Raw genomic sequence first — 20,766 nt, 5'->3', positions numbered from 1 at the left:
AAATATACTAACATATCAAATACTATGTATAGGACATATAATATAAAAAAATAGAAAAATTAAATATGAAAATATGTAGCCTGATTTTATTTTACACACCCTCCATCTAAGTACTCATTAACTCCCACCCTCCTTTCCAGTCCTCTCCACAAATGTAAAGTATCAAGAACTAGAACTTTCTGTTTCAGTTTGTGTGCCACGCCCTCAAGGCTTATTGGAAGCTCGAAATCCAGAAAAGTGAGTGGGGCCTTGGAAGTGTCTGAAGGTGGAAGGAGAGGCGGCGGAACTGTGTTGCGAGGGTTATGTTTCTCAGTGGGAAGCCAATTCTGGGGACCGGTAGTGGAAGCTCTGAAGCTTGGTTCCGGCCACCTCAGCAGGAAGCGGAGACGCCAGCAGCTGGGGCTCCGGGAACTGAGGGAGAGACCTAACTGGTGGCGGCGGGGGAAACCCAGAGGACGCCGACGGCCGGGCGGCCCAGTGTGGGGTTCCTGTAACCTGCGAAGATGTTGTTGCTCACGATGATCGCCCGAGTGGCGGACGGGCTTCCGCTGGCCGCCTCGATACAGGAGGACGAACAGGTGAGCTACCGGCTCCCCGCGACCCCAAGTCCCTGCCGGGGGTGGGCTGTGCTCTTAGCACTTGGTTTCTTCTTAGGACGCGGGAGACCCCTGCGACTTCCCGGACACTCCGGCCCTCTCTGAAGTGTTTTTGTTTTTGTTTTTTTTTACCTTCTTTGGAGAGACGACCTGTTAGAGGAAATCTGCTCTGAAGGCGGAGGTGGATTTTGGGGTTACCTGTTTCTCTTGCAACGAGCTGACAGAACGCCCTGGAGAAGGGAGAGGTTCCGCTGATGGGGGTCCCCCCGTGTTCTGCCATTCTTGAGGGACTTGGTTAAAATCCAGGACATCTAAGTTTTGGCTGCTGCTAAGGTTGACCGACAGGCCCCGGGTTAAACCAGCCCCCGGATTCTTCAGTTCCAGCACCTGATCCTTGCCCTCGCTCGCCGATATCTTTTGAAAGCGGGTGAGGTGGTATTGCCACATGGAGGCACCTGTCTGAAGTTCAGTTCAGCGCCTTCTTTCAAGGTTATGCCCAATCCCCGCCTCCTTCTATAGATCCTTACCGTTGGAGGTATAGCCCCTGCGTTATCTTCCTGTTGCGCTTTCTGCCGTCACCTTACTATTTTTCTTTGCCTTTTTGTAGAGTTTCCTAGCAGGCAAATGGCAGATCTTAGCCATTTGTGTTTGTGATCGCTTTTACCACAGCAGCTTTATGCTCCTAGGTGCTCAAAAAGGTATTGGCTTGATTGAAAAAAACCACCACCACCACCCAGACATCTTGAAAAGGAGCTCCTTTGTGCCTTGGACGCACAAGGGGAAGTTTTTGGTGTGAAGCAAGTTTCTAGAGCAAGGTTGGGAGGTCTCCGAAGAAGGGAGGCTGAGAATGAACTGTTTATAACACGTTTAAAGTAACCAATTTCATCCTACTTTCTCATACAACCTAAGTAGCTTTTGGACGAAAACTTCAAGGCTTTTAAAAATAAGACGAGTTGTAGGGGGAAAAAAAATGTTTGCACGTATCTTTTCTTGGACTTTTTGTTCATATATTTGTGAAAAATAAATTATGAGGCACACCCAATGTGCCAAGCCAGGTGCTAACGCAGGGGATTAGTGCACACAGTCCCCACTTTCCTGGGACTTAGAGTTTGGTGGAAAAGCCAGACAACTAACAGTTATAACGGAGTGTAACTGCTGTGGACGAGGACGAAGGTTTGGTTAGACATGGAAAAGGTATGGTCTCTACGTTGAGTCGGGGAGATCAGGAAACTCTTCCCAGAAGCAATGACATTTGAACTGACAGCAGCGTCTGGTAATAAGGGAGGCCTCTCTTTGGTTGTATGCATTTGTAGGTTTGATACAGAACTGTTTACTTCCACTTTTAGAGGAACAGTGATACAGATTTTGAAGTTGCAGGTCATGCCAAGTGAAATGTTTTCTGTTCATGCAACAAACAAGTTTAAACATTGATATAAAATGTGAAAAAAAGGGAGCATGCCCTGAATTTTAAATTGTGAAATATTTTTCTCTTTTCCAATTTGTTAAGATTTTCTAGGAACACTCTGCAGAAGGAGTGGAAGTTTTAAATGGAGCATGATTTGGAAGAGTGGGATGGTGTGGCGAAATACTCTTTAAAGGATGTGTCGTTTGACTGAGAAATGGTTTTCCCCAAGTGGGGGAAATCTGGTCAGCTTTCCAGCTATTGCATTGAATTTCAATGTGAGCAAAGAATACAAAATGGATTTGAAGTTAAATTAATATTCGTAGGCTCCTACTCTCTACCTTGATACTTTATTGAAAAATTGACATATTATTGTGTGTTTCTTAATTTAATTATAAATTAGGTACCCATCTACCAAAATGGGTTGCTTTGTTTAATTGACAATCACAATATATTTTGTGATTGTAATCCCATGGTGATTTCCTTTAGAAATGTTGGCTTTGAATGATAAAGCATTAAACTTTTACTAACTGCAAAAATATCAATTGTAGACTAATTTTTACCATTACAATAGTATACAGAATATTTATAGAATGCTGACTACATTCTATGCACTGTGCTAAGCCTGTTAAGTGCATGATCTCATGCAATTTTAACAGCAATAGATACAGTTATTATCCCCATTTCTAGATAAGGACGCTCTGAAATTTAGGATGGGTCTCTTGAGTAAAGTCACATAGCTTATAAGTAACACAACAAAAATTTTTCTTTTTTTTTAATCCTCACCCAAGGACATGCTTAGAGAGAGGAAGGAAGGGAGGGAGGGAGGGAGGGAGGGAGGGAGGGAGAGAGAGAGAGAGAGAGAGAGAGAGAGAGAGAGAGAGAGAGAGAGAGAAACATGGATTGATTGCCTTCTGTACATTTCCTGACTAGGGATAGAACCACACTCAGGTATGTGCTCTGACTGGGAATTGAACCGGCAACCCTGCAGTGCACAGGACAGTGCTCAACCAACTGAGCCACTCTGACTCGGCACAATGAAAATTTTTATCCGGGTTTTGTAACTTGAGCACTGTTGACATTTTGGGATGGAGAATTCTTTGTTGCGGGAAACTGTGCTCTGCATTGTAGGATGTCTAGCAGCATCCGTGGTCTCTACACCTTGGATGCCAGTAGCACTGCCTCCTCCCTCCCTCCATTTGTGACAGCCGAGAATGTTTGCAGACATTGCCAGATGTCCTGGGGTGGGAGGTGGCGGTTGGGGCAAAATCAACCCTGCTTTGGAACCCTGGTTTTTAATCAATATCTGACTCCAGACTACAGCCTTAGTATCTGCCCACTACACTAAATTTACAACCTTGTGCTATGACTTTTTAATAATGTATTTACATCTTAGGAGTCCAGGAATAATTTTTTAAGAAATGGATATCTCTACCAAATACTTTTATAGTAAGTATCTTAATTGTCCAGGTCAAATAATTCAATGTACCTTTTCAAGTATTTACACTGATAAAAAAGAACATATTTTAAGTAGTTACTAGGTGCTAGTCCCTGTACAAGTTGCATTATTACTGCAGTTGAATGGTTATTCAGATAATACAATAGAGAGTAAAATAAAATATCAGATTGTCTTATGCATTGTTTCTTCTGTGCTTAACTAGAAGCATAGGTCTAGGGCCACGGCTGGCAAACCGTGGCTCGCGAGCCACATGCGGTTCTTTGGCCCCTTGAGTGTGGCTCTTCCACAAAATACTGACTTCTGCTCATGGGCCACGAAGTTTCAATCACACTGTATGTGCACGCCCGCACGTGGTATTTTGTGGAAGAGCTACACTCAAGGGGCCAAAGAGCCACGTGTGGCTCTCGAGCCGCGGTTTCTCAACCACGAGTCTAGGGCAATAGAGAGATGAACTTTTCTTTTCAATCCTAGAGTCCCTAGCTGATAATCTATTTTTTCTTTCTTCCCATTCGCTGTTTCTCCTTTTCAGGTGTTTGCAGTTTTTTCACCTACCTTTCTGTTCTACCTCAAAATGAAACATACTCTCTTCTCTTTCATTTTGCCCCAGCTCTGTGGACTTGAAGAGCTAACCTAGTAGGCAACAGATAGCTCCAAAAAAGCATAGTCTGTTTAGAGTTGGATGAGTTTTGATTAATCACCTTACTGTAATTAAGAGGGAAATGGTTGGTTTTGGTGCTTCTGGCCTTTCACCAGTTGAGCTCATCAGGAATTTAAAAATGATAAGCGCTTACCTAAATATTCTGCAAAGGCAAAAGATGGCATTTGATACAACTAGTTGTTCAGCAGTCCTAGTGACACCAATGGAAGTTATTGCAGTTGTTTGGCCAGTTACTACCCTGCACTTTTTATATTCTATACAGAACCACATCCTAAATATGCTACTGGGTGAACTCAGATTAGTTTCAGAATTTTTCAGACATTCACATCCTCTATTATTGGATTACTAACAGATACCTTTCCTTATAGTGTATAAAAGGTTCAAGTCCATTTTAGATAAAGTAGGAAACAGAATTAAGATATCTAATCTAATTATTTTTAGGTAGACTTTAATCTTGAAAGCAAACAGGGTTTATCTTTAACATAAGTAGTGCTGATGTTGTGAGACCTAGATTTAAGCTGCCCCATGGTATCTTGAACACTTTCTATGAATTTGACTCAATATTAAATGGTAAAACATCACCTGGATGGTGTATCTGCTATTGCTGCAGCAGTTTTAATTGAAGAGGTGGAATAGCATGCTTAAGAGCAGAAACTCAGAGCTAGACTGCTTGGGCTCAAATGCTAGCCCCTTTTCTTCCTGACCCCAAGCTCTTGAGCAAGTTTGACTTGTCAGATATAAAATAAACTTTAAGGTCCTCACCTGCCTTTAGCTGTCAAAAAACTTAACATCTGTGGTTGTGGGTATCTTTAAAAATAGCAGTGTATGAGCTCTGTGTGCAAGATGCTGATTTAATTCGTTTCAGGGTGGAGACTGTGTATGAGTATTTTTTTTTAAAGATCTCCACGTGATTTTATTGTAAAGCTAAGGTTGAAAAAGATTAATCTACGTTGATATTATTTCTTGGCACTTTAGTAGTGTTTCCAACTTTACTTGCTTTCTTTTTATCTATTGTTGTGGGGTCAGACCTCTTCTGAATGCTACATAAGGGCATGGGGAAGCAAACAGATTGGCAAATACCGTTCAAACCTAGGAAAGTAGGGTATTGTGCACTAGTTCAAAGCAAGTGATAGTGTTCAGTCTCCTTTACTGGCTCTAGTCATGAAAAATTTTTTTTATATATATACAAAGTGTCCCAAAAAATGTGTACACACCTGAACAGCTGATAGCTCAATTTTGAAAATGAAGTGTATTTTAATAAACACTGCCTTTATAATTAATTATTCAAAGTGTGTGTATACATTTTTTTGGACACCCTATACACACACTCACACACACACACACGCAATATTGTTTAATGATAGTATATAATGTTAATTATTTCAAAGTGTTAATATATAAAACTATATATACATACATATACACACGTGTACATGCATATATATACATTTATGTGTTGATATAGAAATATTTCTCAAGTGAACAGCACTATAACAAATCATTGCCATAAAGACAGTGCTGAACAAGATAAATATACAAATTGATAGTTCTAGTGGTCTCTGCCTAACTCCCAGGTTCACTTGTTTACTTTCTTATTCATATTTAATTCTTCAGTTTACCATTTTATTCTCACTTATTTTATTTTTTAATTGAGGTATAATTGACCTGTAACATATTAGTTCCAGGTATACAACATAATGATTTGATATTTGTCTACACTGTGAAATGGTCACCACAATAAATCTAGCTACCATCCATCATCATACATACTTTTTTTTTCTTGTAATGTGGACATTTAAAATTTACTCTCAGAAACTTTCAAATATGCAGCACAATGTTATTAATATTAGTCGTCATGCTGTATGTTAGATCCCCATGACTTATTTATTTTATAACTGGAAGTTTGTAACTTTTAATCCCTTTCATCCGTTTTGACTCACTACTCCCTCTTCCCCCTGGCAACCACCAATCTGTTCTCTGCATCTGTGATTTTGGTTTTTTGTTTTGTTTTGTTTTGTTTTTTAGATTTCACATATAAGTGAGGTCATACAGTATTTCTTTCTCTGACTCACTTAATGTAATGGCCCTCAAGGTCCATCCATGATGTCACAAATGGTAAGATTCCATTTTCTTAATGGCTGAATAGTATTCTGTGTATGTATACCAAATCTTCTGTATCCTTTCATCCATTGATGGACACTTAGGCTGTTTCCATATCTCGGCTGTTGTAAATAATGGTGCAATGAATATTAGGGGTGCGTATATCTTTTCAAATTACTGTGTTTATTTTCTTTGAATAAGTACCCAGAAGTGGGATTGCTGCATCATATGACAGTTCTATTTTTAATTTTTTGAGGAACCTCCATACTGTTTTCATAGTGGCTGCACCATTATACATTATCATTAAACAATGTTGCACATATGTTTACATTCCCACAGTGAATGAGGGTTCCCTTTTCTCAATATTCTTACCAACACTTGTTATTTCTTGTCTTTTTGATATTAGCCATTCTGGCAGGTGTCAGGTGGTATCTCATTGTGGTTTTGATTTGCATTTTCAATTCACCATTTTAAATATAGCTATACTTGTACATTGCTTATCTGCCATTGAAATAATTTTTATTGCTTCCTCGTTTTTACTCTTAGCTCAGCATTTTACTATATAGAATTTTAAGATTTCACTTTGTTCTTTCTCAGTACTCAACCTCAGATCCAGACTAACAATACTCTAACCACTGAGCATCCTGGCCAGGGCTGGAAAATTCTTAAATGAAGGTGTCTTCTTTCAGGCTTTTCGGGACCTTCAAAAGTACCAGAGTCAGGCTAAGCAACTCTTTCGAAAATTGAACGAGCAATCCCCTACCAGATGTACTTTGGAAGCTGACACCATGAGTTTTCAGTGAGTATAATCCTGATTTCTTTGTAATCATATAAGTATGAAATACAGTAAATGTAAGTAACATGTGATGAGAATAATTTTTTAAAAGTAAGATAACTTTAAAAGTGTATTCTCTTCATGAAGCCACTTCCCTATCTATAATTCTGCAAAACTGAAATCTTGGTTTGTTTATTCAACCTGTGCCTAGTGAATGCTATACCTGGCATGCAATAATAGATTGCTTTTGCTTTAGGAGCTTCACAGAACCAGACACATTCAGGTTAGTACCCTGCTCAAACATCTGTATCTATATAAAAGGCTGAGTGTCCGTCCTTCTCCATGACTGTTAGCTATGACGAACACTGACCACTAGGGGGCAGGCGCTCAATGCAGGAGCTGCCATGACGCTCACTGGTCATTTAAAAATAAATGGCACCATGGACCTGGCACCAACAAACCAACACTCGGCTTTGTCCAAGTGGGTGGGACACAGGCCTCGCCACCACCCTGGAACAACACCCCACCAAATTGCAGCCAACGCTGCCAAGACCCCATGGCACAAAATGCAGCCTGCAGCCCAACCCAGCCCAGAAACGGTGGCTGTGGGCACCGGGTAATGACGTCACGTAGCAACGCCGGGCCTCCTCTCCCTAGTGACTAGCCTCCTTGCAGTTTCTCCAGCCCAGGAACACAACTTGCTTTATAGCCAGGTGAAAACATTTTACAGTTCAACCAAATGTTTGTGAAGCATTTTCTCATGCCTCATCTCATTTGATCCTCACAGAAGTTCTGCAGTAGGTACATAGGAGACTCAGTAGAATCCTATTTTCTTTTCATTAGCAAGACAACAGAGATTTAGAAAGTTTAGAAACTTGACCTGACTGAAAAGAAGTAAGAAATGGTGGAACTTGAAAATGACTTCAGGTTTTCTCACTGCTCAGAATATAGTCAAACACTGCTGCAGTTAAATATTTTACCCTTTGTTCTCCCTGCATGATCTACAATATTATCTGCTTTGTGTTGATATTTACTGCTGTGTTGCTGACAATTATCTGAAAGAGAAGTTGGGGTGCTTCACTGGCCTGGGAAAAGTTTAGCTAAATCAGAAAGCAGGTCTAATTAAGCAAGTTTATCTATATACTAGTGGCCTGATGCACAAAATTCATGCACGGGTAGGGTCCCTAGACCTGGCCGGTGATCAGGGCCAATCTGTGGGGTGACCGGCTGGACAATCGGGGTCCCCACTTGCACCCACCTTGGCCTGGTGCAGCCCACTCACCTGCTCCACCATCCCACCGCAGTCCCACTCTTGTCAGGGCTCATCGGGGCCAGCAGCACCTCCACTGCCGCCCACTGCCAGCGCTGCATTGCCGACGTCACCATGTTACACACCACCCTCTGGTGGTCAGCGCACATCTATTTCCCGGTTGGTTGAACTCCTGCCTGTGGGGACAATTTGCATATTAGCCTTTTATTATATAGGATATAAAAGGCTAAGGTGACTCTTGCATGCGCGGTACATATAAAAGCTCTCACTGGTGCAAATCACACGCGTGTGTTTTCTGTCTGTCGTTGATTGTGAATGTGATTGACACTTCTATTATAGAGCAAGGGCAAATAGCAGTATAAAAATATTTCTTCTAATTAATTTCCTTTCAGTGTGCACAAATCCGTGCACCAGGATACTAGTTTACTAATAGTGTAACCTTGAACAACTCATATATACTTCTCCAGGCCTCAGTTTCCTCTATAAAGTAGGGAAAGTAATCATAGTTTTTATTCCATGTAAAGGGAATCCATGTATATCTCTTAATATCTTGCCTGGCACATAGAGAATAGTTAGAAGTGTTACTTACTACTTAGGAAAAAAGAGAATTATAAAAGACACTTCAAGAGCATCTCAATCCTTGATTATAGATAATGCATACAGCTGAGAGAGGGATCAAAGGCACTTTATCGGATTTCAAATAATATACAAATAATTGGTATTAAATGTTTAATACATGTCAAGTTTGAAGGTGATAAAACAGGAAGGATTAAAGAAAAGAGAGGATCAGAGAATAGAGGAAAAGAAAAAAGGATTAGCTGAATAATGTTGCTATTTTAGGAACTCGAATATTAAGGTATCTGGGAGCAGCCTTCTGTATTTAACTTAAAAGGAAAAAAAACACCTCCACTCATCAAAAACAAGCAAATAAGTATACAAAAACAAAACAAAAAGCCCTGGCCTATTGGTTAATAAAGTAGTGGCATTAAGTTTCATAAGGTATTAATTTGTGTAGTATATAAAACATTTCCTATAAATCTAATTTTTAACATCAAAAGGTTAAAAGCACTTAGTTATATAATACCTTTATCTCTACTATAGGTTAGGAAAAAAACAAGAAAAGATAGGACAGCAGTATTATTACCATCATCAACATTATTTTAAAGGGCCTGAGTGACCATATAATAGACTAGAAACACTAGTCTGTGGAGTCCTAGGATGCCTTAGGAGTAGGGCAGGGGAGGGGTGGCGGACCCATAGATGCCTCCTTAAACTAAAGAACATATTTTGTTTTCTATACATGTTGGTCTTCTGAATGTAATTTTTGCTGAAATAAAGACTTCAATGGCCAAAATACATTTGAGTAGCCTAATCTTTCCAAGAATATCTCAGACATGTAATCACGTTACCAGAAAGGGGACCTGGCCCTGAGCGGGTCTGCCTAGGGGCAGGCTGGTAGTGTGTGGGCTCTGGACTTCATGCAGGAAAGATTTCACACCTCGAGTCCAGGTGATTTTCAGAGGACAGTTATTAAAGCTGGGGACAGTGAAACAAGGAAGGGCCTAGGATAGAAGAAGCAACAGGAGAGGGACTAGGTGGGGAAGTGAGCCTAGGCTGGGCTGCTTTGGCTCACTAATAAGTCAGAGAAAAGGTGGACAGAGTCAGGGCGTTGCTGCCTATTGCTCCCTGGTTGCAAGCCTTGTGGGGTTCCTTAGAGTTTAGGAGATACATGCCTGTCGGGGAAGTAGAGAGGGCTGGGAGAGGCACCCAGGAGCTCCTGGGAGGGAGAGCATGCCCTGGGACTTTGAATGTTTTAAAGGCTGGGGGTTTATGAGAGAATCTCAGTAGAATATTCGTCAGTTTTATGCTGGTGCCAAAATAAGATTTATTTCCTTAACTTCATCTGTCCTTGGGTACGGTTGGGAGAAATGGCATTAATTGGATTTCTCTCTGTCTCCCCGATTAGGGTGATTTAGGCTATTTACCTCTGGTTGGGGAGGAGACGTGCAAACCCTTTACTCTTAAGTGTCTTTGGTTTAGGGGCAATAAGATTATGCGTTTTACTAGATGGCTATAAACTGCTTGTTTAACTACCTGCCTCAGTTTCCTTGTGCTGCTTGTCCGGGCTTAGTAGCTGATCTCAGTCATAGCCCCTTCCAGAATGTGGGGAGCTCACCTCTCACAAGAGGAAGCCAGCTCTGTTACTGGGCAGTTTCCAGTTGATAAGGAGTCCTCCTACCTTGATACCAGGGGATATTGTTAGTTCTGAGGTCATTATTGTCTGTAAATAATGTTAAATTTCAACTTTTAAGTATCCATGACATTTTTTAGTTTCACTCTTTTCTTACAGCTGGAAAGAGTTTAAAACTATGTATACTAGTTTACCATACATAATCAAAGGATGGATGGAGTCACAACTCCAAGATACCAAGAAAAAGCCTTAGGTGTTAGGATATTTTAGTTGAAGAATTATATAGTGAATAGACAGTTATACTAAACATGTCTAAGTACACCTTTTGGAATATACTTCTAATAACGGAAAGATGTTTGCTTTCTGATTCCAAGGATTTATTGTTTGAAATTGGCTTTCTGATTTAGTTAGCCTCCCATGGCTTAGGTTAAAATATCTTTGAAAAGCTTATATGGCATTGCGAGTCTGCTTTAAATTGTCAGAAAATTGTACTGTACAAACAACTTTTTTCTTTTTTGTCTCTCTCCAGCTACATTATTGAACAAGGGGTGTGTTACTTGGTTTTGAGTGAAGCTAACTTCCCTAAGAAGTTGGCTTTTGCCTTCCTAGAAGATTTACACTCAGAGTTTGATGAACAGTATGGAAAGAAGGTGCCCACTGTGTCTAGACCCTATTGCTTTATTGAGTTTGGTAAGTTTTTGTTCCTCACCTTTCTATCAAGGGAGCAAAGAATATGGAAAAGCTATTAGTTATGCTGATGATTTTCACATAATTTTACTGAAGTTTTGGATTCTGCCTCTTTCATTCCACCTCTTTTTGTCCTTTTAAATGAATGGGCCTTTCTTCTTATAAGTAATTTTTGCTAGTTTTTTTATCTTTTCCCCATAGAACTTGTTTCCCTTTGCCCTTTTTGGTTATTTGATTTGATTCTTCATTAAGGTCAAGTCTACCCAATCCTATATAATAAAGAGGTAATATGCAAATTGACCCTCATGCCCTTGCATCACAAGATGGCCACCCCCATGTTGTCATAAGATGGCTGGCAGGGGAGGGCTATTGGGTGGGGGACCAGGCCTGCAGGGGAAGGCAGTTGGGGCGATCAGGCCAGCAGGGGAGCAGTTAGGTGTCAATCAGGCTGGCAGGGGAGTGGTTAGGGGGTGATTGGGCTGGCAGGCAGAAGTGGTTAGGGGCAATCAGGCAGGCAGGCAGGCAAGTGGTTAGGAGCCAGCAGTCCCGGATTGTGAAAGGGACGTCCGACTGCCAGTTTAGGTCCGATCTCTGTGGGACCAGGCCTAAACTGGCAGTCGGACATCCCCCGAGGGGTCCCAGATTGGAGAGGATGCAGGCTGGGCTGAGGGACACACCCCCCCCCCCCAATCCCTCCAGTGCATGGATTTCATGCACCGGGCCTCTAGTTGGTATATAATAGCTAAGTTCTTTTCCCAAGCAGACACATACACACACACTCACAGTAAGGCTCATTTTATGGAGGTCAGAATTTGGAAATCAGCAAGATTTTGGGTGTTTTGTTGCTTTTAGAAAAATAAGATTCTCTAATTTTAAAGAAAAGTACCAGCAGATACATGGCATTAGGGGATAACATTTACTACATGCTGAAGTAGTGAGTATGGGTGTTGATATTTGTATAAGAATTATAGACTCAGCATTGCTCAGCCTCGTTAAAGTATCTGATGGTAGTAGATCAAAGGAAATGTCCTAGTACAGCAAGTAGAAAAAGTAAGAAGGCATACCTATGGTCAGCCTTCACTGCTGACATTTTTTTTAGTTAAAAAAAAGAAAGTGGTTTTTACTATCTCTATATTTCTGAAGTGTTTCAAGTTTTCTAGATAAGGACGTCAACTTGTTTTTTAGAAATAAATAAAGTTTAGCAAAATACTCCAGTGTTTTATAACTCTCCAAGAGCTGATTGCTGTAATGTATGTGTTTTTTAATTTTACGTTTGTAGACAATAGCAGTCTAGTAAACCAAGAAAAAAAATAAGACTGCTGTTGTCAAGGTCACACAGGAAATAATTGGTACACTCAAGTTAGGTTAAAGGATTATAGATAGAGACATGAACGGGTTATAGGTGTACTGCAAGGTACTGGGGCGCATAACACAGTAATTGTTACCATCCCCAGGCCCAAAGGAATGAGAAAAAGAAGCAGTTTCTGGATTGGGGAAGGAGAAAATTCATAGAGAAGGCCAGCTCCAGTGTAAGTTGGTGGAGGGACATTGCCAGCCCAAGGTGACTTTTCAGGGAGGAGCTAAAGGATTAAATACCCTGATGTCACTGTTTGCTCTTCTTTCCTACTCTTGGGGCTCCCTCTTTGGCTCAAAGCTATGGGGCAAGTAGTCCACATAGGTCAACTTCCCAAGGCAAAAGCAGGGTGCAGAAGAGGCAAATGAGAGGTATCCAGCACAAATAGCTTAAGATTTTTGTTAAATGTTGAGATGTAATCTTTAATAATAAGTCATTCTTCTATAGTTCTAAGAAATATAGACTTGGCCTAAACACAAATGAAGCTGCAATTTTATAGTGTTATTTGGGAAATTCCCTAATACATGTCTGCTTTACCCGAAGTTTACGAACAGAGTGAAATTGGGATGAATGTTAAAGAAAATACTTTATCACTCTTTTGCCATGTTAGGCTGTAGAAATGCTAGATTGTTGCCAGCCTTTTTTTTTTAAGGAATGTGTCGTGTTAAGTAATGAAACCGTAAGAGTCTCATAATACAGTTGGAAAATGTCTGCTTTCAGGAAAGGCTTACTGTAGTGAGTCTTAATTTCTCTAAGGATCCTGAAAGTAGCTACTTCTAATTTGCACTTTGAAGGTGTGCAAAGGACATTTCTCCTGCATAGTCATCTAATTATATCTTTACATTTTACAAATGAAGAAATCAAAACTCCCCTTTTGATACTCATTCAATAGCTTGGATAAACATGGATAGTAGCAATCCAGCACTAAACTCTGAACTCCCTAAACCAGTGATGGCGAACCTTTTGAGCTCAGTGTGTCAGCATTTTGAAAAACCCTAACTTAACTCTGGTGCCGTGTCACATATAGAAATTTTTTGATCTTTGCAACCATAGTAAAACAAAGACTTATATTTTTTATATTTATTTTATATATTTAAATGCCATTTAACAAAGAAAAGTCAACCAAAACAATGAGTTCGCGTGTCACCTCTGACACGCGTGTCATAGGTTCGCCATCACTGCCCTAAACCCTATTTCAGTATTTTGATGGACATGAAAGAAGTCGTTTATGGTCATTTTTCTCCATCATTCTAGAGACCTACATTCAGAAAACCAAGAAGCTATACACTGACAGTCGTGCTCGGAGAAACCTAGGCTCCATCAACACTGAACTGCAAGATGTGCAGAGGCTCATGGTGGCCAATATCGAAGAGGTGTTACAACGAGGAGAAGCGCTCTCAGGTAGTAGCTAAAAGTCATATAAGTCTTATGAAGAGATGGTTCTCATTCCAGAGGCAAGGATAGCTTATCTTAGTGTATCATACTGTCCGAGTCTATGGAGCACTGTTAAGACTTCATTTTTCAGGAACAGATGACATTATAAAGCTTCCACTATGATACTTTTTTGTTAGCATGATTAGATTTGTTGAGTTGAAACAATAAGGGTCTCATTCCATATCAGAAGCAATTACTATTTCCAAGATATTTACAAAGTCACGTAAATATTTACAGAAAAACATAAGTGAGCAGAAATAAAAAGAATGAGAGGAAATTGTCGATTGCTGTGGTTTCCTGAGTAGCCACTTGGGGAGATTTTACTGCTGCCCCATCAAATGTTATATAATCCTCTGCTGAAAACTTTAAAAACTCTGACTGTAAGATGAGATTTAGTCTGGTCTCAACTTACTTTTAATTAATTCAGTCATTATTATTGTGTACTTGTAATGTGCAAAAGCATTGTGTCCTCTATACTGGGAGGTAAGGAGATTACAAACTCCTCTCCTTCTCCCTAGTTATAAACATTCTGACTCAGTCAGGTCATCCTGGACCTGTTCTTTAAATCTAGATAGGAACTACCTCTATGAGGAAGCCTTTGCTGCCCTGGCCAGTGTGGCTCAGTTGGTTGCATGTCAGTCCATGCAGCAAGAGGTTGTTGGTTAAATTCCTGGTCAGGCCGCAGGCTCTATCCCCAGTAGGGGGCATGCCAGAGGCAGCCTCTCATCAATGTTTTTCCCTCTCCCTTCCTCTCTCCCTCTAAAATCAATACAAACATATTTAAATAAATAAGCCTTTTCTGATTCTTATAGTCCATATCACATTAAATTCTTTAAAGCACTTAGCTACTTATGGTGCTTAACCAACACCATATGGTTTTTGTGTATATGTGTGTATGTACTTATTTATGAAAATTTCCTGAAATATATATGTTGGTATTAATAAATATATTTATACTTCATATATTTATTAATACTAAATATATATTTATATTTCATGTTTAAATGTTACTTAAGTATTTAAATGTTACCTAAGTGTTTAATGTGGACATGTACTCTTTAAAGGTAGTGCTTATGTTTTATGTCTATTTCATATATTTCCTTTATGTTTCTCATAGTAATGATCACAAGTAGATGTCTTAAGAATATTTCTTGAATTTAACCTTTCTACATATTCATGAATAGATTTTGTTACCATATATTGCAAATTTTAACCTTTATGTTACTAGGAAGCAGTTGTCCAAGCACTGTAATTTTCACACTGTAATTTTAAGTGAGTCTGTGTATATTTTTATCGTAACAGACAGTTTCTACTTGTGATAAAGTAGACCACAGGAACTTTTTTAAAAATCCAAAATACATATATTGGTGAGTTCATCAGAAATGTAAAGAATTCTCTCCTAGTGCTTTGCTGGCTGCTACAAAGCTGAGATGCTGATTGAAAAAGAACTTCATCTGATTGGGAAAATAAGAAACATTGTCAGAATTTTATGGATGGTATAAGAAACAAACATCAATGGAACACTTAATGATAGACAAGATGGTAGGGGGACTACATATATTTTATTTAATCTTTAGAGCAATCCCAGGTGAAGTGGGTGGTGTCAAACCGGTTTTATAGATAAAGAAGCAGAGACTCAGAAAGGTTGAGTAGCTCCCTAAAAGCCACACTGCTTTTTTGTTGGCCCACAGAGTTGTCCATTTTCATTGTATGATAGTTTTAAATAGACATATAGACAATGAGAGTTATAAAAATGTAGAAGGAAGTAGATAAGTGTGAACTGAGCAGGAAGGATTCTTGAAGTATGATACATCAGGAAGGATTGCAGAGTGGTATTTTAAGAGGAAGAAAAACCATTTCTGAATGGAGCATATTTGAAGGACAATGAAAAAATAAGCCTACCTCATATAATGTATTCTTTCTATTTAAGCTTATTCATGATAAGAATCCACCTTTTATGTCTTCTCTAATTTTTAACATTGTATAGCTAGTCTGCTTTGCCTTTAAGACCCAATAATAGTTCCTGTGAGTTCTTTCAGCAAGACCAAATTATGACCTTTTTTACTGCCTACATATACCCATTTCTCTTAAGTCATAGGTTTGTCTTTTCATTCAAAGGTGCCACTGTAAATTTCAAAAAATATAGGGATCAAAAAACATGTTTTGGCCATCATTGTATCCTCTAGCACTTCACACGGTGTCTTCTCATATTGGCTAAACGACTTCTCCAAGCAGTAGCTTTGTCTTAATGACATCATGTGCTTCTAAATGTTCTGATGCAGAGGAATTCACTTAACAATTACTTATTTCATATGACCTAATACTTGTTCCTCTGTCCAGTTAGTCTCAGCAGCTTAGATTCATTTAGCAAATATTTACTTATTGCGCACTGACTATATATGCCAGACTCTGTCCTAGTTACTGGGAATATAGCAAAATAAACACAGTAGTTAAAAACCTCTGTCCAATGAGTTGTGCACTCTAGTAGACTGGCTAGAATGATTCCTTGCAGCATTGTCATGGTTATTTCTCATCCTGTAACTTCTTTTTTTTACATGACTAGGTGTTTTTCTTACAGGACAAGTTGATAATTTAGAAGTAGCTGTCATGCCTGTGCTATTAAGTAATGCCACATTTCTCAATCAAAACCAGTCTCTATTAGGCAACTCCAAATATTCCAGAAGCATTCTCTGAGGAAGAACAAACATTCAGATTGCAAAATAGTTTTTCAAAAACTTAAAGAAGTAAAAAGTTTGATCAGAATTCATTTATGTCAGATTGAGAGTTTGTTTTTATTATTAAAATATGCCATATATTTTAGTCCAATCTAGCTTTTGTCTATCTGGCTATTTCTCTAATTGCTCAGTTAACAATTATAAGAAGATAATGACATTACAAATGTCATTTACTTGTAGGGAAAAGAAATGTTGCAAAATATTCTAAAAAGCTTAATTTAGTAGATATTGGTGGTTTTCTAGCACCTATAATAGTCTCTACAATGTGGAGAATCTTAGACATTTGGCAGCATTCATCATTGAGATACAGCTTAATACTCAATGGCTGGGTCATTGGATTTCCTGGTGATCTGAACGTTATTTTACATGGATTATTATTTTTCAAAATATGAGGGAATATAATTTAGGCCATTGAAAGATTATGGAGATGCTTAATGTTGGCTAACATTTCTCAGATGTTTACCATATGCAGGCATTGTGCTCACTTCACAGGCATTTGTGTGTACCTATAAGCCTATGATATAGTTTCTGTTATCCCCAATACATAGATGATGAAACCAGGGCTTTATTGAGGCGGAGTTACATGGCTGATGCATCTGAAATTTGACCAAAGAGTCAGAGGCCAGAGCCTGCTCTCAACCACTTCTCTATGCAGCCTCAAGAATTTGAACATAATTTGGTCTGATCATTTTAAAATGCATTGTAGATTTTTCAGTGCTTTAGTATCATGAATTAATCAGTACAGGTAACCTTACCCTTAAAATAAAAATGATCATTTAAGCATCGTGGTTGTTTGGTATAGTGCCACTCCTTTTGGTTATTTTTATGACTTCATACATTTGATAAAATACTTCCATGGACTAATTAGTGTTTTCCTTTCTTCTTCTTTGACAGCATTGGATTCAAAGGCTAACAATTTGTCCAGTCTGTCTAAGAAATACCGCCAAGACGCGAAGTACTTGAACATGCGGTCCACTTACGCCAAACTTGCAGCAGTGGCTGTGTTTTTCATCATGTTGATAGTGTATGTGCGATTCTGGTGGCTGTGAAGTAGTGAACCGGTCACTGGCAAGGGAGAACCTAGACCCCGGCAGGTGTGTGTTTTCAGGAAGCTGAGCTCACAGAGATGTGTGTTAGAATCCAAGTGGAACTTCTGCCTTTAAGGACCTTGCAAGAAAAGACAAATCCTGAAAATGAGAGGTTACACCTCATTTAATGAAGCTTAACCCTATGGGGAAAGTCTCTTATGGGGGCGGAGGCTTTCTCTGGGTGCTAAGCTATATATGTTAGGGAACAGTAGATTGTTTTATTTTGGGTATTTTTCCCCTCCCAGTGTTTTACATTTTTAAAACAGCACTGACTGGGGCATTCATTCTTTTACGGAGCCATCAGTGAGATTTAACTAAACCAACCTGTGCTAGCAACAGGCTGAAATTCCTTCAGAGAAGGCAGCCCTCTGGGAAGTTCTTTGACTCTATCTGATCAACATTCCTTTTGTTGGTGACATTTGTGATTTTCAGTAATCTGAGTTTCCGATGGCCTTTTAAATAAGACTCCAGTGTGTGAAGGTTAATTGCTGTGCAGCAAAGATCTTGTCTATTGGCCCCTGTAGGAAGTTAACCTTTGTTATTTTCCTTTTATATTTTGCTTATTGCACAATTGCTTTAGGGTTAAACGAATTATATTAAGATGCCTTGAAATTCTATTATAGCACTCCTTGATTAAGAAGCTAAAATGTTTTCTGTCATTTATTCCTTAAAAGACTTAAATTAGTTTGGGACATTCTTAATTTTATTTTTCAATGTCTGGTTTATATGAAGAGTGAGGATAGCATACATGTAGCCAAGGCCCCTGACTTGAGGAGAAAGGCCCAGTTCCTAACTATAGCTTTGTCCTGCCCCTTTCTCACTGTCTCCACTACAGTTTTCCCCGCTCTCTCCCTCTTGTCACAGTTCGCTGATATTTAAAAAATTATTCTATGCCCAATAGTTTCATGTCCCATAGGCATCTATCTTCTCAGGACAGTCTCAAATTTCAAAATGGAGAATGTTCAGTTGTGTGGTTAATTAAATTTAAAGTTTTGCAGAGTGACTATTCAAACTACTAAATACATTTATCTGAGAAAGTCTGACGGCACCTCACACCTGCATAAGTTTATATAAATTCTCTGAGAATGACCTAGAGCTAGGCAACTCATTTATAGTGACTTCTAGTAACAAATAAAAGTACCTATGATGTTTCCCCTTTTTGCTCAGGGATAATGGGGATTTTCTTTTACCTTCTGAGATTGAATTTTCTAAATGGGAGAATAGGTCTTTTAAATATTGTCACAAGGGCCTACAATATAACCTATAACTCCTACAAACACTGCAAATATTTCTTTAAGTTGTACAGGAAAATGAGCCATCTTCTTACCTCTTAACATCTTCAGAAAGAAATTTAACCAGTGAGCAATTTTATAACTGTGGGCTCATCAAAACTACTGTCTTGATTCCTGATAGAGAAAAATAATTCTATTTCCTTATAACAAGGCGAGGAGAAATGCTTATCTTATTCCTGATAATTTACAGAACTAGAATACATTTTTTTCTTTCCATTTTGGACCTACATCTGCCAATTGGAGTTTTGTGCATGAAATATGAAGTTACTTTTTATAGAGAATAATTGCTTTTAAATCTCCAAAGGGCTTGTCCCTAGGTAATGATGTTGGTAATGAAAGCCTGTGAAAGGCTGAAAACTAAGTAGAGGCACCATAGCATTTGGTGCTTCTGTAGGAGTGGAGAGTGGCAGCTCGCTGTTGAGAGTTGCATGCTGTAACCAAGTGGTCAGCAGTGAAATAAATACTTCTAGAATGTTCCCTTCAGCGTGAAGTGTTGTTATCTAGTTTATGTATGTCCCTATAACCTTCTAGCTATTTTTCTACACAAACTCAGCGGGTTGAAAAATGAGAAGGGGGATTATGGAGTGACAAATAAAGGAATAGGAAAATGGTTTAAGATTATGATGGTAGAAAAAGAACAAGACTGTCATAATATGGCTCCTACTTCTGCTCTTTATTAGAGGTGGTGGGAAGGGAAGATCTGACTAGATGAAATGTATCAGCAACCAAACAGCCTTCTAGAATAGAATGTGTAATTAGTGTGCAGTGTTATTGGGGCCACATTGAGAATAGATACCGAATTCTAGACAGAGTCAGTGGCTTATACAGAGTCATGAGTTAAAAGAAAAAGGCACATTTTGGGGATTGTAGTTAGTATGGTTCCATGGACCTGGTAGGGTAAGTGTAGGCAATGGGGACTTAAGGAAGAAGAGCCAGACTGGCCCACTGTCATAAAGGGGCAAGAGATGGCATCAGGTTTATAGTTTCAAATGATCATTCTGGCCATAGTGTGAAAGACACATTAGAGAGGGATAAGCCTAGAACTAGGAAGATGAAACTAAGGCGCCACCCAAGTTGGAATGAGACCTAGGAGACATGTTTCAAATGATTTTCAAGAAAGGAGTTATCCCAGGTACCAAGTGGTAACTCATATTTACATAGTGCTTTCTTAGTTGAATTCTCCCATTGACATTTTGAAGTAAGTACTGTTCACACAACATAATAAAGACTTTTTACTAAGGATACCATTCTGAGGCAGAGAGAGTTAATTTGTGCGAGGCTGGAGAGCTAGAAAGTGATGGGGCTAAGCTTTGAACGAGGCAGTTTGGCTCCAGAGTCCGCTTCGCTCCATTCTACTATACCACCAAGTGGACAAATAAATACCAAAAAATGTATTTTGAATTTAGCAATTAGGAACTTAATCATAGAGACAGAAGTCAAATTGCAGTGGGTTGAGGACTGTGTGAATTACTAGGAAGTAAAGATGTGGAATTTCTCTTAAAAGTAGCTTTTCTGGCTGTTGTGACACTGAACTTCCCAAGATGCTTAATAAACTAAGAAATCCCACAAATGTTAAAAATATGTGGCAGATTGTACATACATCTGCTCATTTAAATGTCTAACTGGTTCTTACGCTGTTTGGAAAGCCTTTGAAAATCTGATGAAAGGTATGTGCCTTTACCCAGAAAAAATGCATGCATATGTGTATACCAAGTATCACATACT

At 39.1% G+C, this 20,766-nt stretch overlaps 1 protein-coding gene across 2 annotated transcripts; it reads left to right on the top strand.

Moving 5' to 3' along the window:
* The first annotated feature begins 297 nt into the window (after positions 1-297).
* On the top strand, positions 298-19,517 carry SEC22B (SEC22 homolog B, vesicle trafficking protein). Of its 2 annotated transcripts, XM_059673554.1 has the most exons (6): positions 298-578; positions 6,141-6,230; positions 6,905-7,014; positions 10,981-11,141; positions 13,747-13,893; positions 17,556-19,517. In XM_059673554.1, the coding sequence occupies exons 2-6, from the start codon at positions 6,216-6,218 to the stop codon at positions 17,708-17,710; spliced, it is 588 nt and encodes a 195-aa protein (XP_059529537.1). In that variant the 5' UTR covers positions 298-578; positions 6,141-6,215; the 3' UTR covers positions 17,711-19,517. The 2 variants fall into 2 exon arrangements, with proteins under 2 accessions (XP_059529537.1, XP_059529535.1); XM_059673552.1 differs by lacking the exon at positions 6,141-6,230 and having other exon boundaries at positions 304-578.
* Positions 19,518-20,766: the final 1,249 nt, after the last annotated feature.

This window comes from Myotis daubentonii, chromosome 18 (assembly GCF_963259705.1).
Source record: "Myotis daubentonii chromosome 18, mMyoDau2.1, whole genome shotgun sequence".
NCBI classification, from domain to species: domain Eukaryota; kingdom Metazoa; phylum Chordata; class Mammalia; order Chiroptera; family Vespertilionidae; genus Myotis; species Myotis daubentonii.
This window is presented reverse-complemented; position numbering and strand designations above follow the sequence as displayed.